We start from the raw sequence: 16,891 nt of genomic DNA, 5'->3' as shown, positions 1-16,891 counted from the left end.
CCACTTGGCCATGGAACTCACTGGGTGAGTTTGGGCCAGTCACTGAGTCTCACCCTAACCTACCTTACAGGGTTGTTGTGAGGATTAAATGGAGAGGAGGAGAACCTCATAAGCTGCCTTGGGTTCCTTCCAAGAGGAAAAAAGGCGGGATATAAATGTCACACATTGCTTTTTAAAGTCCCCTCAGTTTCAAAAGCGTCATGTGGACGTGGTGGGGTTCTGATTGAGAAACACAAGTCCAAGGTGTCCTTGGGCATATAGAACTAGTTATGTGATTTTTGGATTCCATGTGATAATGTTTATGTACTTAGAGGTAAAAGGAACACTATTTCAGTTCTGCACTTAGTTGTTAAACTTAGATGAATAACCTGATCAAACCAGAAGTAAATGACAAAATAAGAAATTAGGCTGTTGACTTCATCTAAAAGTAGAAAGTAAACATTTTAGGGTCCTATTTCAGTGTTTCGTTTTCCTTTGGAAATATAATTTGGTATTGATGGTTTTCCATGTGCAGTGCAATAGCGTTCTTTTAAAATGAAATCACTTGTAAAGACAAGCTGTTAAAACTAACAGTGTAGTCCTATACATATCTACTCAAAAGTAAACTCCACTAAGTTCAATGGGACTTACTCCCAGGTAAGTGCGTATACTCTTGCTATCTTGGTATTTGTAGAAAGGTTGTATAGAAAGGAGTTTATCTGATGATAGAAATAACTAAGTCTAGAATTAAAACAAACAAACTCAAATGCATATATGATGTAATTTTTTCTTTTTCTTTTTTACTATAGCGAGATCCACCTGAAGAAGAAATACCATTTTGTACATTAAAGTCTTTCCCAGCTGCCACTGAACATACGATACAGTGGGCAAGAGACAAGGTACATTTTATTTGTGAGCATGATACATTATGGCACAATTCAGCGTGAAATTTTCCTGCACGAGCCCCAGTGAAATAAATGCAAAATACATCAACAGCTCAATCGTGCATTACATTTCAGAAATGGCCCTGATTTTTTCCCAATTAGTCAGGGTTTGTTGGGGAGGGATATTCAGTACTGTTTTCTCATAACCTGATTTCTTGTTTTAGTTTGAAAGTGCTTTTTCACACAAGCCTTCCCTATTTAACAAGTTTTGGCAAACCTATCCATCAGCAGAAGAGGTGTTACAGGTAATGATCTACATTATGATAAATGTTACACATGAAGTTACTTGGGTGATCTGTCGTTTTTACTCAGATAAAGCTTACATGTAGTTGGTAGTATTGATTGGTTTCCGTGTGGCAAAATGGTTTCAGTTAAAATTGCCACTGTTGCTGTTGTTCAGTCGTTAAGTCATGTCTGACTCTTCGTGACCCCATGGACCATAGCACACCAGGCCTTCCTGTCCTTCGCTCTCTCCCAGAGTGTGCTCAAGTTCATATTCATTGCATCGGTGATGCTATCTAGCCATCTCATCCTCTGCTGTCCCCTTCTCCTTTTGCCTTCAATCTTTCCCAGCATCAGGGTCTTTTCCAGGGAGTTTCCTCTCCACATTAGGTGGCCAAAATATTTGAGCTTCAGCTTCAGTATCTGTCCTTCCAATAAGCACTCAGGGTTGATTTCCTTTAGGATGGACTGATTTGACCTCCTGGCAGTCCAGGGGACTCGTAAGAGTCTTCTCCAGCACCACAGTTCGAAAGCATCAATTCTTTGGTGCTCAGCCTTCCTTATAGTCCAGCTCTCACAGCCATACGTTGCTATTGGGAAAACCAAAGCTTTGATTATACGAATCTTTGTCGGCAAAGTGATGTCTCTGCTTCTTACTACGCTGTCTAGGTTTGCCATAGCTTTCCTCCCAAGGAGCAAGCGTCTTTTAATTTCATGGCTACAGTCACCGTCTGCGGTGATCTCGGAGCCCAACAAAATAAAATCTGTCACTGCTGCCATTTCTTCCCCATCTATATGCCAGGAAGTGATGGGGTCAGTTGCCATGATCTTAGTTTTTTTAATGTTGAGTTTCAAACCAGCTTTTGCACTCTCCACTTTCACCCTCAACAGGAGGCTGTTTAGATCCTCTTTCAGAATTTGCCACAGTTTGTTGTGATCCACACAATCAAAGGCTTTAGCGTAGTCAATGAAGCAGAAATAGACGTTTTTCTGGAATTCTCTTGCTTTCTCCATGATCCAGTGAACGTTGGCAATTTGATCTCTAGTTCCTCTGCCTCTTCAAAACCCAGGTTGTACTTCTGGTAGTTCTCAGTTCACATACTGCTGAAGCCTAGCTTGTAGGATTTTGAGCATCACCTTGCTGGCATGTGAAATGAGCGCAATTGTACGGTAGTTTGAACAGTCTTTGGCGTTGCCCTTCTTTGGAATTGGAATGTAAACTGACCTTTTCCAGTCTCGTGGCCACTGTTGAGTGCTCCAAATTTGTTGGCATATTGAGTGCAGCACTTTAACAGCATCACCTTTTAGGATTTTAAATAGCTCAGCTGGAATACTGTCATCTCCGCTAGCTTTGTTGTTAGTAATGCTTCCTAAGGCCCACTTGACTTCCCTCTCTAGGATGCCCGGCTCAAGTTCAGTGACCGCACTATCATGGCTATCAGGGACATTCAGATCTTTCCTGTATAGTTCTTCTGTGTATTCTTGCCACCTCTTCTTAATCTCATCTGCTTCTGTTAGGTCCCTGTCTTCTTTGTCCTTTATCATGCCCATCTTTGCACAAAACGTTCCCTTGAGATCTCCGATTTTCTTGAAAAGATCTCTAGTCTTTCCCATTCTGTTGTTTTCCTCGATTTCTTTGCATTGTTCATTTAAGAAGGCATTCTTGTCTCTCCTTGCTATTCTCTGGAAATCTACATTCAGTTGGATATATCTTCCCCTTTCTCCCTTGCTTTTCACTTCGCTTCTTTCCTCAGCTACTTGTAAAGCCTCATCAGACAGCCACTTGGCTTTCTTGCATTTCTTTTTCTTTGGGATGGATTTAGTTGCTGCCGCCTGAACAATGTTACGGACCTCCGTCCAGAGTTCCTCAGGCACTCTGTCTATCAGGTCTAATCCCTGAAATCTATTCCTCACCTCCGCTGTATATTCATAAGGGATATGATTTAGGTCATACCTGAATAGTTTAATGGTTTTCCCTACGTTCTTCAATTTAAGCCGAAATTTTGCAAGAAGCCGCTCATGATCTGAGCCACAGTCAGCTCCAGGTCTTGTTTTTACTGACTGTATGGAGCTTCGCCATCTTTGGCTGCAAAGGACATAATCAATCTGATTTCGATATTGACCATCTGGTGATGTCCATGTATAGAGTCGCCTCTTGTGCTGTTGGAAAAGCGTGTTTGCTATGATCAGCGTGTTCTCTTGGCAAAACTTTATTAGCCTTTGTCCTGCTTCATTTTGTACACCAAGGCCATGCTTGCCTGTTATCCTGGTTATTTCTTGACTTCCTACTTTAGCGTTCCAATCCCCTATGATAAAGAGGACATCTTTTTTTGGTGTTAGTTTTAGAAGGTGTTGTAGGTCTTCATAGAACCGATCAACCTCAGCTTCTTCGGCCTCAGTGGTTGGGGCATAGACTTGAATTACTGGGATGTTGAATGATTTGCCTTGGATTCGTACTGAGATCATTCTATCGTTTTTGAGATTGTACCCCAGTAGTGCTTTTCCCACCCTTTTGTTGACTATGAGTGCTACTCCATTTCTTCTAAGGGATTCTTGCCCACTGTAGTAGATCTAATGGTCACCTGAATTCAGTTTGCCCATGGTTGTCCATTTTAATTCGCTGATTCCCAAGATGTCGATGTTCAATCTTGCCATCTCATGTTTGACCACCTCCAGCTTACCTTGATTCATTGATCTTACATTCCAGGTTCCTACACAATATTGTTCTTTACATCATTGGACTTTCTTTTCACCACCAGACACATCCACAGCTGAGTGTCCTTTCGGCTTTGGCCCAGCCGCTTCACTCTTTCTGGCGCTACTTGGAAATTCCCTCTGCTCTTCCCCAGTAGTATATTGGACACCTTCCGACCTGAGGGTCTCATCTTCCAGCGTCATATCTTTTAGCCTTGTGATACGTTCCATGGGGTTTTCTTGGCAAGAGTACTGGAGTGGGTTGCCATTTCCTTCTCCAGTGGACCACATTTTGTCAGAACTCTCCACCTTGACCTGTCCGTCTTGGGTGGCCTTGCACAGCACGGCTTCACTGAGTTACGCAAGCCCCTTCGCCACAACAAGGCAGTGATGGAATGTAAATGGGGTTAAATGGGCATTTTGAAATTTATGGGGCCGATTCCCTTGTTGTGGTAAGCCACCGTGGCTTACTTTACCTTCAGGGTACCACAGCGGCTACCATTGTGAATATGCAAGCTGTGGTATACACATGCCATGGCTTGTCTTGTCATGCAGACTGGGGTTATGCAAGATGGGTTGTTCTCGTGTTTTCTGAGGGTTGTTTAACCCTCACATAGCCCATGCCACCTGGGTTTGCTCGCCATGGCACACGTCCGCCATAGCTTGCATATTCAAAATGGTGGCCAGCGCATGTTGTGGAACCCTCCAGGTGAATTAACCCGCAGTGGGCTGTGGTGATAGTGTGAACCAGTAATTGTGAATCGCTTCAAAGACATTGGATAGTGGTAAATTAATAGCATCTGTGCAGCTTCATTCTTACAAGTGCCCAGCATTCTACTTTGCCCATGTTTCATTGTTAGTGTAAAGTAATTACAGGAAAACTTCTATTAAATGGCTGCACTTTGGATTATTCTGTTAGATAGTTGCAGTTTTCTGGCCTCCATTTAAGTGAGAGCAGGAATTAAATTGTGACTTGGGTGGTATTTTGTTCCCATAAAGAATAATTGACAATAACAGTTTTGGTCAACAGTATTACCAATAACAGTTGGTTTTTTAAATGTAGCTATTTAGCTCTTCACATGTTAAAAACAAAATGTTTCATGTATACTACGTATAAAAATGTAACATACATGCAAGTGCACATTTTCCACTGCGTGTTTTGTACAGGTCAAGCTGTATGCAGGGAGCTGGGATTTGTTATAGCTCTCCACTAATATATCCTGTTGTGGTTAACATGTTTGCTGACATGTAACATGGCCCTAGGTTTTCCCATTTTTACCTTTATTTTTTCCTTTTCTAGAGAATAAAGTCTGGAGAGAGTTTGGAAGGCTCATTCCAAGTGATTAAGTGCCTCAGTAGAAGACCCAGAAGCTGGCCCCGATGTGTTGAATTAGCAAGATTAAAATTTGAGAAATATTTTAATCATAAGGTGAGCATGCAAGATCTGTTTGAATTCCAGTGGCTGATGTTAACAGTTAACAATTTAAAGAAAAAGTAAAGTTGTGTCTCTGTTAACAACATCTTTCTTTTCCATTTGTACATGCAGATGACAGGAAGGAAAGCATTTTTTTCAGGCTAACTTGAGAAACAGACACTTCTTAAATGTTTTTCTTTATCCAAAATGTTTTTAAACCACTTTTTTTAAGCGAGTTTTTGTTTCCAAAGCAGTGTACAATAGAACAATTAAAATGCATATGAAACCAATAAAACCAATTAAAACAAAATATGGATTACATAAGCAACTGCAGGGGAAATGGATCAAAAGTCAACCCCCCTTTTGAAAAACAGCATTTTCCTGTCTGCTGTGAAAGAAGGGACCCTGTGGGGGGGGGGGGTGGCGGTTTCGGTGGAGCATTACACAGTATGGGGAATGAGAATGAAAAGGCCATAGAATCACAGAATAGTAGGGTTGGAAGGGGCCTACAAGGCCATCGAGTCCAACCCCCTGCTCAGTGCAGGAATCCAAGTCAGAGCATCCCTGACAAATGGCTGTCCAGCCTCGTCTTGAACGCCTCCAGTGTGGGAGAGCCCACCACCTCCCCAGGTAATTGGTTCCATTGTCATATTGCTCTTACAGTCAGGAAGTTTTTCCTGATGTTCAGCCGGAATCTGGCTTCCTGTAACTTGAGCCCATTATTCCGTGTCCTGCACTCTGGGATGATCAAGAAGAGATCCTGGCCTTCTTCTCTGTGACAACCTTTCAAGTACTTGAAGAGTGCTATCATATCTCCCCTCAGTCTTCTCTTCTCAAGGCTAAACATGCCCAGTCCTTTCAGTCTCTTCATAGGGCTTTGTTTCCAGTCCCCTGATCATCTTTGTTGCCCTCCTCTGAACCCTCTCCAGTTTGTCTGCATCCTTCTTAAAGTGTGGTGCCCAGAACTGGACACAGTACTCCAGATGAGGCCTAACCAGTGCTGAGTAGAGGGGAACTAGTACTTCCCGGGATTTGGAAGCGATGCTTCTATGAATGCAGCCCAAAATAGAATTGGCCTTTTTTGCAGCCACATCACATTGTTGGCTCATATTCAGCTTGTGATCGACAACAACTCCAAGATCCTTCTTGCTTGTACTGTGGTTGAGCCACGTATCCCCCATCTTGTAACTGTGCATTTGGTTTCTTTTTCCTAGGTGCAGAACTTGGCATTTATCCCTATTAAATTTCATTCTGTTGTTTTCTGCCCAGCGCTCCAGTCTATCCAGATCACTTTGAATTTTGTTTCTATCTTCCAAAGTATTAGCTGTCCCTCCCAATTTTGTGTCATCTGCAAATTTGATCAGCATTCCCTGCACCTCCTCCTCCAAGTCATTCATAAAAATGTTGAAGAGCACTGGGCCCAGGACTGAGCCCTGCGGTACCCCACTCGTTACCTCTCCCCAGTTTGAGAAGTTCCCATTGATAAGCACTCTTTGAGTCCGATTCTGTAGCCAACTGTGGATCCACCGGATCGTTGTTTCATCTAGCCCACTTTGAGCTAGTTTGCTCATCAGGATATCATGGGGCACTTTGTCGAAAGCTTTGCTGAAGTCGAGGTATATGATGTCTACAGCATTCCCACGGTCTACAAGGGAGGTGACTTGGTCAAAAAATGAGATCAGATTTGTCTGGCAGGACTTGTTTTTGACAAATCCATGTTGGCTTCGAGTAATCACGGCATTGTTGTCAAGGTGCTTACAGATGGATTGCTTTATGATCTGCTCCAGAATTTTCCCAGGGATTGATGTCAGACTGACTGGTCTATAGTTCCCAGGTTCCTCCTTTTTACCCTTTTTGAAGATAGGGACAATGTTAGCCCTCCTCCAGTCATCTGGCACTTCCCCCATCCTCCATGATTTCTCAAAGAGAATAGACAGCGGTTCTGAGAGTTCTTCTGCCAGTTCCTTTATGACTCTAGGATGCAGTTCATCTGGCCCTGGAGATTTGAACTCATTCAAAGTAATGAGGTATTCCTTGACCATACGCCTGTCCATCTCAAGCTGCAATCCTGCCCCTTCAGCCTGTACTTCGCCTTTGCCAGGGGGGTCATAGACCATCTTTTGAGAGAAGACTGAGCCAAAGTAGGAATTGAGCACCTCTACCTTTTCTTTGTCATCTGTTATCGTTTTGCCATCCTTATTTAACAGCTGAACCACCATTTCTTTCCTCTGCCTTTTACTATGCACGTAGCTGAAGAAAGCCTTTTTGTTGTTTTTAACATCCCTTGCTAACCTCAGCTCATTCTCAGCTTTAGCCTTCCTGACGCCATCCCTGCAATTCTGTGCTATCTGCCTGTACTCTTCCTTTGTTACTTGGCCTTCTTTCCACTTCCTATATGTGTCCTTTTTTGTTTTCAGGTCATCCCTAAGCTTTTTGTGAAGCCACATTGGCTTCTTCTGTTGTCTTCCACCTTTTCTTCTTGTTGGAATTGCTTGTGATTGTGCCTTGAGAATTTCCTTTTTTAAAAGCTCCCATCCATCTTGGACTCCTTTTCTCGCTAGCATCGCTTGCCATGGGACCTTACTGATCATTGTTCTGAGTTTATGAAAAGCAGCTTTCCTAAAATCCAGGGTACGCGTTTGACTACACTCGGCTTTTGCTTCCCTTAGAACCAAGAACTCAAGTATAACATGGTCGCTTTCCCCCAGAGTTCCTGTAACTGCTACATTATCCACTAAGTCATCTCTGTTGGTTAGGATCAAGTCAAGGATAGCCGATCCTCTAGTTCCTTCCTCTACTTTCTGTAGGAGGAAGTTATCCGCCACACAAGTCAGGAATTTCCTGGAGGGGCCATGTTTTGCAGAATTTGTCTCCCAACAAATATCGGGGAAATTGAAGTCCCCTATTACTACTACATCATGCTTCCTTAAAACATTGGCTATTTACTTTTCAAAAGTTTCATCCTTGTCTTCTCCTTGATTGGGTGGCCGGTAGTAGACTCCGACCACCAGGTTCCTTTTATTCTTTGCTCCATTTATTTCAACCCAGATGCTCTTGATGGGGCTACCAAGCTCCTCCTCCTGTATTTCTGTGCAGAGATATGTATTTTTCACATACAGTGCAACCCCACCTCCCTTTCTGTTCCTCCTATTCTTTTTGAACAAGTTATATCCTTCAATTGCTGTATTCCAGTCATGAGAGTCATCCCACCAAGTCTCAGTTATACCTATCAGGTCATAATTTCCCTCTTGTATTAAGAGTTCAAGTTGGTTCTGTTTGTTTCCCATACTCTGGGCATTAGTATATAGACATCGAAGACCATGTGCTTCATAGTCTGGCTTTCTTCCTACATGTGTCTGAAGACTATTATTGGGTGCTATCAGAGCTGTTCTCTCCATTGCAGTGCATGCGCCTATGTCCATTGTTACTCCCAACATTACATCTCCCTTCCCCGTAGGATTCAGTTTAAAGCCCTCCTGATGAAGTTCTTCATGCTGTGGCCAAACACATTCTTCCCATCCTTTGTGAGGTGCAACCCGTCCCTAGCCAACAGCCCATCTTCCAGGAAGTATAGCCCATGGTCCCAGAATCCAAATCTCTCTCGTCGACACCACCTTCGTAGCCAGTCATTCACCCAGAGTATTTTTCGTTCCCTTTCTATCCCTCTTCTAACTACTGGAAGGATGGATGAGAAAACTATCTGGGCCCCAAAGTTCTTGAGTTTCCTTCCCAAAGCTTCAAAGTCTGATGTGATCTCTTTGTAGCTCCGCTTGGCGGTATCATTTGTTCCCACATGGATGAGAAGAAAGGGATACCTGTCAGTGGGCTTTATGAGTGCAGGCAACCTTTCAGTCACGACTCTAATCCGTCCTCCCAGGAGACAACATACCTGGCAAGTCCATGGGTCTTCGCGACATACTTGGGTCTCGATCCCACGCAGCAAGGAGTCTCCCACTACTACCACTCTTCTCTTCTTCTTGTAGGCCTGGGTTTCATCGCCTTTGTTTGACTGACCTTTAGCCTCTTGCTCACTCTCATGCAGGTTCCCCTGCGATTCTTCCTCTGCAGGCTGTCCTCCAGTCTCATCCGCAAGTACCTGGAATAGGTTCCACAGCTCCACTGCTTCCACTGGTACAGAGTGGCGTCTAGTTCTTCTTCTCCTAACTGTCACCCTTTTCCAAGGAGTATCCTCTATTCCATTTTTCTTCACCTCAGCATTTCCCACTGCCTCATCTTGCTGTTGCTCTTCAGGCTTCTGGTCTGCCCTTTGCTGCTGTAGTTCCCCCATTCTGTCCAAGAACTCTTCATGTTCTCTTATTCCCCGGAGGGTCAACAGTCGCTGCTCCAGTCCACTTACTTTTTCCTCCAGCAGCGTGATCAACTTGCACTTGTTGCAGGTGTAGGCCATGTTGTTCTCAGGCAAGAAAACAAACATTGCACACACCTTGCAGGTCACCACCACTGGAGAGTCTTGTCCTTCCATGGCCTCTTTTCCCTTTTTGTGTCTGGCTTTGTGATTGTTCTAGAGTAGCCTGTGCCTGCTCCTCTACTCAGTAGAGGTTAAAAGCAGAGTCCCACTGGTGTGAATGTGTGTGTTACAAGACAAATAAATGGAAAAAAGTTAGTTAAAATAAAAAATAAAAATAATTTTAAAAAAATGTTAGGGGCCTCCCCCTTGACGTCCCCCGCCGAACTCCCCTGGCCAACTCCTGTTTGCTCCCCCTGTTCGCTCGCTCTCTGGGAGCTTGCCTGCTTCTGTAGTCCCTGGACCAGCTGGAGCAGCTTGCTCTGCTCTACTCTGCTCAGCTGGGAGGCGGGAAACGACTGAAGCTTCCCGCCCAGTCAGCTGCTGGGAATACTCGGGCCACACCCCTCCAATTCAGTTGGAGCTCTCAGAAGCACCTGGTGAGCTCACAGCCAATCAGAAGGATAAAGGGCAGCCCTCTGGGCTTCCTGCAACCCACTTAACTCTTAGCCTCTGTCTCCTTTGTCTCTTCAACCACTGCAACTCCCCTGGCCAACTCCTGTTTGCTCCCGCTGGTCGCTCGCTCTGTTCGCTCGCTCTCTGGGAGCTTGCCTGCTTCTGTAGTCCCTGGACCAGCTGGAGCAGCTTGCTCTGCTCAGCTGGGAGGCGGGAAACAGACTGAAGCTTCCCGCCCAGTCAGCTGCTGGGAGTACTCGGGCCACACCCCTCCAATTCAGTTGGAGCTCTCAGAAGCACCTGGTGAGCTCACAGCCAATCAGAAGGATAAAGGGCAGCCCTCTGGGATTCCTGCAACCCACTTACCTCTTAGCCTCTGTCTCCTTTGTCTCCTTTGTCTCTTCAACCACTGCAACTCCCCTGGCCAACTCCTGTTTGCTCCCCCTGTTCGCTCGCTCTCTGGGAGCTTGCGTGTTTCTGTAGTCCCTGGAGCAGCTTGCTCTGCTCTGCTCTGCTCAGCTGGGAGGCGGGAAACAGACTGAAGCTTCCCGCCCAGTCAGCTGCTGGGAGTACTCAGGCCACACCCTTCCAATTCAGTTGGAGCTCTCAGAAGCACCTGGTGAGCTCACAGCCAATCAGAAGGATAAAGCGCAGTCCTCTGGGCTTCCTGCAACCCACTTAACTCTTAGCCTCTGTCTCCTTTGTCTCTTCAACCACTGCAACTCCCCTGGCCAACTCCTGTTTGCTCCCCCTGTTCGCTCGCTCTCTGGGAGCTTGCGTGTTTCTGTAGTCCCTGGAGCAGCTTGCTCTGCTCTGCTCTGCTCAGCTGGGAGGTGGGAAACAGACTGAAGCTTCCCGCCCAGTCAGCTGCTGGGAGTACTCGGGCCACACCCCTCCAATTCATTTGGAGTTCTCAGAAGCACCTGGTGAGCTCACAGCCAATCAGAAGGATAAAGGGCAGCCCTCTGGGCTTCCTGCAACCCACTTAGCTCTTAGCCTCTGTCTCCTTTGTCTCTTCTACCACTGCAACTCCCCTGGCCAACCCCCGTTTGCTCCCACTGGTCGGTCGCTCTGGTCGCTCGCTCTGGTCGCTTGCTCTCTGGGAGCTTGCCTGCTTCTGTAGTCCCTGGACCAGCTGGAGCAGCTTGCTCTGCTCTGCTCTGCTCAGCTGGGAGGCGGGAAACAGGGTACGCGTTGGCCCTGCTTCTTTTGATAGCAAATTAGGCTTCAACGTAGGATGGAAACTGAAGGGACTTGTTTTATATCTTAATTGACAGGAGGGGTTCATACAGAAGACCTTTCTTGAAATAACTGGGATGCAGGCTTTGGGGGGCTTTAAAGGTCAAAACTAGCATTTTGAATTGGGCCTAGACGTGAAAACTGAAATCTTTTCTTGTAAGTTTTTGTTCTCTGGGATTCCCAGAGCCTCAGCCTCAGGATGTTGCCTCCCACTGGAGCAGCAGGCAGGTATAACTTCTAGAACAGCTTCTTCAGGGGAGAGGCTGCTCTGTCCTCCCAGACTGAACTGGAAAAGCAGAAGCTGTCCCGCTACTCGCTGTCAGCAAAAACTGTACCAAGAGGTGCCGAGTAGCTATTCAGAAAATGTAACCACATAAAATTAAGAGAGGTTAAAAAAAAAAATCAAAAGGAGACAGACTAGTGGACATGTCCCTGGAGTCCCTGCCTACAGCTGTGTCATGCAGAATTGATCCTCTGGAAGAAGGAGAGTCTGGTGTAATGTACTTTGGGAGAACAGAAATTCATGGTAAGAAACATATCTTTTCTCCTGTAACTCCCAGAGGACATTCCTCAACCTCAGGAAATATATAAGCAGTATCATCTTACCATACACTTACACAGCCATCCTCCCAAAGGCATACATATAACTTACAGTTTATCTTATTATTGCAGTCTCTGTTTGGGGGGAGGGGGGTTAATTAACACATACTTAGAATTGGCTGCCACAGCAGAGTTTAACGGTTTCTTCTTTCTTGGATTCCAAGTTGTGATTTTTAAAAATTCAGCTGTGTTATGTCCCAAAATTGGGGGAAGCTCTTCTCACTGAAGGGCACCATGCACAGATTATACACTTCCAAACCAACTGGGAAGGTAACCCACTCCTGGATAACCTCCATCCACTGAGCAAAATGAGAACGAATAGCCTTGTCCGTAGGCATATACTTTAACTGCCCCTTAAACAAGCCTTGTAAATAAGCCCACCATAGTTGCAGTCCTTCTCCCTGGACAGCATAAAATTGCAGGATACTAACTTTTTTACTAGCCTGCGATCGGACTGACAGAGGAAGGACAGGAGGGCATACCTTCCTCAGCAGGCAACCTGGAAACCAAGCAGGTTGGTGGAAGAGGAATGGAGACATCCATGCTTCATCCGCAGTCCACTTGCTGCCCTGCATGGATTTCCTGGTTGCCTCTAGCTACTAGGCAAGTTGTGAAATGTTGTTCAGTTGTTGTGTCCTACTCTTCGTGACCCCATGGACCGTAGCATGCCAGGCCTTCCTGTCCTCCGCTCTCTCCCAGAGCGTGCTCAAGTTCATATTCATTGTATCGGTGATGCTATCTAGCCATCTCAACCTCTGCCATCCCCTTCTCCTTTTGCCTTCAGTCTTTCCCAGCATCAGGGTCTTTTCCAGTGACTTTTCTCTTCGCATTAGGTGGCCAAAATATTTGACCTTCAGTATCTGTCCTTCCAATGAGCACTCAGGGTTGATTTCCTTTAGGATGGACTGATTTGACCTTCTTGCAGTCCAGGGGACTCATAAGAGTCTTCTCCAGCACCACAGTTCAAAAGCATCAATTCTTCAGCGCTCAGCCTTCCTTATAGTCCACCTCTCACAGCCATACATTACTACTGGGAAAACTATAGCTTTGATTAGATGGACCTTTGTCGGCAAGGTGATGTCTCTGCTTCTTACTATGCTGTCTAGGTTTGCCATAGCTTTCCTCCCAAGGAGCAAGTGTCTTTTAATTTCATGGCTACAGTCACCGTCTGCGCTGATCTGGGAGCCCAAGAAAATAAAATCTGTCACTGCTGCCATTTCTTCCCCTTCTATATGCCAGGAAGTGATGGGGCCAGATGCCATGATCTTCGTTTTTTTAATGTTGAGTTTCAAACCAGCTTTTGCTCTCTCCTCTTTCACCCTCAACAAGAGGCTCTTTAGATCCTCTTTGCTTTCTGCCATTAGGGTGGTATCATCTGCATATCTGAGATTGTTGATAATTCTCCTGGCAATCTTAATTCTGACCTGTGATTCATCCACCCCGGCGTTTCTCATGATGTACTCTGCATATAAGTTAAATAAGCAGGGCGACAATATGCAGCCTTGTCGTATTCCTTCCCAATTTTGAACCAATCGGTTGTTCCATGTCTGGTTCTTACTGTTGCTTCTTGTCCCTCGTACAGGTTTCTTAGGAGACAGGTAAGGTGGTCTGGTACTCCCATCTCTTTCAGAATTTGCCAGAGTTTGTTCAAAATCAAAGGCTTTAGCATAGTCAATGAAGCAGAAATAGATGTTTTTCTGGAATTCTCTTGCTTTCTCCATGATCCAGCGAATGTTGGCGATTTGATATCTAGTTCCTCTGCCTCTTCAGAACCCAGCTTGGACTCCCGGTAGTTCTCGGTTCACATACTGCTGAAGCCTAGCTTGTAGGATTTTGAACATAACCTTGCTGGCATGTGAAATGAGTGCAATTGTACGATAGTTTGAACAGTCTTTGGCGTTGCCCTTCTTTGGAATTGGAATGTAAACTGACCTTTTCCAGTCTTGTGGCCATTGTTGAGTGTTCCAAATTTGCTGGCATATTGAGTGCAGCACTTTAACAGCATCATCTTTTAGGATTTTAAATAGCTCAGCTGGAATACTGTCATTTCCGCTAGCTTTGTTGTTACTAATGCTTCCTAAGACCCACTTGACTTCACTCTCTAGGATGTCCGGCTCAAGTTCAGTGACCACACTATCATGGCTATCAGGGACATTCAGATCTTTCCTGTATAGTTCTTCTGTGTATTCTTGCCACCTCTTCTTAATCTCATCTGCTTCTGTCAAGTCCCTGCCTTCTTTGTCCTTTATCATGCCCATCTTTGCACAAGACGTTCCCTTGAGATCTCCGATTTTCTTGAAGAGATCTCTAGTCTTTCCCATTCTATTGTTTTCCTCGATTTCTTTGCATTGTTCATTTAAGAAAGCCTTCTTGTCTCTCCTTGCTATTCTCTGGAACTCTGCATTCAGTTGGATATATCTTCCCCTTTCTCCCTTGCTTTTCGCTTCCCTTCTTTCCTCAGCTACTTGTAAAGCCTCATCAGACAGCCACTTGGCTTTCTTGCATTTCTTTTTCTTTGGGATGGATTTAGTTGCTACCTCCTGAACAATGTTACGGACCTCCGTCCAGAGTTCCTCAGGCACTCTGTCTATCAGGTCTAATCCCTGAAATCTATTCCTCACCTCCACTGTATATTCATAAGGGATATGATTTAGGTCATACCTGAATGGTTTAGTGGTTTTCCCTACGTTCTTCAATTTAAGCTGAAATTTTGCAAGAAGCAGCTCATGATCTGAGCCACAGTCAGCTCCAGGTCTTGTTTTTACTGACTGTATGGAGTTTCTCCATCTTTGGCTGCAAAGTACATAATCAATCTGATTTCGATATTGACCATCTGGTGATGTCCATGTGTAGAGTCGCCTCTTGTGCTGTTGGAAAAGAGTGTTTGCTATGATCAGCGTTTTCTCTTGGCAAAACTCTATTAGCCTTTGTCCTGCTTCATTTTGTACACCAAGGCCATGCTTGCCTGTTATCCCGGTTATTTCTTGACTTCCTACTTTGGCATTCCAATCCCCTATGATGAAGAGGACATCTTTTTTTGGTGTTAGTTCTAGAAGGTGTTGTAGGTCTTCATAGAACCGATCACCCTCGGCTTCTTTGGCCTCAGTGGTTGGGGCATAGACTTGAATTACTGTGATGTTGAATGATTTGCCTTGGATTCGTACTGAGATCATTCTATCATTTTGAGATTGTACCCCAGGACTGCTTTTCCCACCCTTTTATTGACTATGAGCGCTACTCCATTTCTTCTAAGGGTTTCTTGCGCACAGTAGCAGATCTAATGGTCACCTGAATTAAATTCGCCCACGCTTGTCCATTTTAGTTTGCTGATTCCCAAGAAGTCGATGTTCAATCTTGCCATCTCATGTTTGACCACCTCCAGCTTACCTTGATTCATTGATCTTACATTCCAGGTTCCTAAACAATATTGTTCTTTACAGCATTGGATTTTCTTTTCACCACCAGACACATCCACAGCTGAGTGTCCTTTCGGCTTTGGCCCAGCTGCTTCCCTCTTTCTGGCGCTACTTGGAAATACCCTCTGCTCTTCCCCAGTAGTATATTGGACACCTTCCGACTTGAGGGGCTCATCTTCCGGCGTCATATCTTTTAGCCTTGTGATACGTTCCATGGGGTTTTCTTGGCAAGAATACTAGAGTGGGTTGCCATTTCCTTCTCCAGTGGACCACATTTTGTCAGAACTCTCTGCCATGACCTGTCCATCTTGGGTGGCCCTGCATGGCATAGCTTATGGCTTCACTGAGTTATGCAAGCCCCTTCGCCACAACAAGGCAGTGATCCATGAAGGGGAAGTTGTGAAATACACAGCTGTTAATCTTAAGGTTAGGGGAAGATCACATTCGTTTCACTGGTATTAGGTAATGTTTTCTACTGAAATTATATCCATAGTACTGGTCAACTTGTTTTGTTAGATACGCTTTAGTTACTTCAGATCTTGGATACTGAGATCATAATTATTTATCATAGGAAGGAGTTTTCCGGTGGGAGTTGTGTATTTTGTGTGATGGGACTGCCTTTTGCCCTTCTGTTAAAAATAATTTGGCTTTAGAGCAGCTTAATGGTTTCCAGGATTTCATTAATGTAATAGAATGCTGACACACCATTTAGCTGACCATATTAAGAGTGTTTCTTTTCATCTAGGCCCTTCAGTTACTTCATTCATTTCCCATTGATACACGATTAAAAGATGGCAGTAAGTACAGTAAATATTTAAATAAACATTGATTTAATGTCTCATTTCATTTAATTGCTTTTAAGCTTCAACTTGTTTTCTTTCAAACCACCAGGTTTGTTTTGGCAATCACCAAAGAGGCCGCCTTTTCCAGTACAATTTGACTTCAGTGACCCTTTGTAAGTAAATATGTCCCTCTTTAGACTTCATTATTGTGAGGGGAAATAAACTTTACATGATAAGTTTGTGGGCTTACAGAACCAATCTAATGTTGGTATTCTAATACAAGTATTTTATCAGATGTTCTGGCCTCTTACTGTCTTTAGAATTATCTCTGATCCCACCTCCACCCACATTAAATAATATGTACATTGGGGACTTGCTTTCTCTTGGTATAACTTCCTTGGGTGTGATCCAGAGGTATGTGTCATACATCAAATGTCAGACATTTCATGTGAGTTGCCTTCAGTATATGTAAGTTCATGCTGTCCCTGCCTCCCACCCCAACACGTTTCCTTATTAGAAGTTCCCATGCCAAACTCCAGCCCAGCTTTGGCCTTTAAGCAGAATTTGGGGGATTTGCCACAAAGAGCTACTAATATAAAAGTGCTGTTTTCAAAAATGTCCTTATGAAAATTCATATGTAAGTCTGAATTCACACCCATTGAGTCCTAAACCAGACTGAG

At 44.5% G+C, this 16,891-nt stretch overlaps 1 protein-coding gene across 3 annotated transcripts in view; it reads left to right on the top strand.

Moving 5' to 3' along the window:
• The window catches only part of UBA6 (ubiquitin like modifier activating enzyme 6), a 93,650-nt gene that overhangs the window by 65,097 nt on the left and 11,662 nt on the right, over positions 1-16,891 (top strand). For all 3 annotated transcript variants that reach the window (XM_084857501.1, XM_084857500.1, XM_084857502.1), the window contains 5 exons: positions 789-878; positions 1,088-1,168; positions 5,140-5,268; positions 16,175-16,226; positions 16,321-16,384. In XM_084857501.1, the coding sequence (XP_084713627.1) occupies positions 789-878; positions 1,088-1,168; positions 5,140-5,268; positions 16,175-16,226; positions 16,321-16,384 (416 nt within the window). The remainder of the gene's footprint in view (positions 1-788; positions 879-1,087; positions 1,169-5,139; positions 5,269-16,174; positions 16,227-16,320; positions 16,385-16,891) is intronic.

Source organism: Heloderma suspectum, chromosome 5 (assembly GCF_057233095.1).
Source record: "Heloderma suspectum isolate Gila_16-S chromosome 5, 16-S_ref, whole genome shotgun sequence".
In the NCBI taxonomy this organism is placed as follows: domain Eukaryota; kingdom Metazoa; phylum Chordata; class Lepidosauria; order Squamata; family Helodermatidae; genus Heloderma; species Heloderma suspectum.
This window is presented reverse-complemented; position numbering and strand designations above follow the sequence as displayed.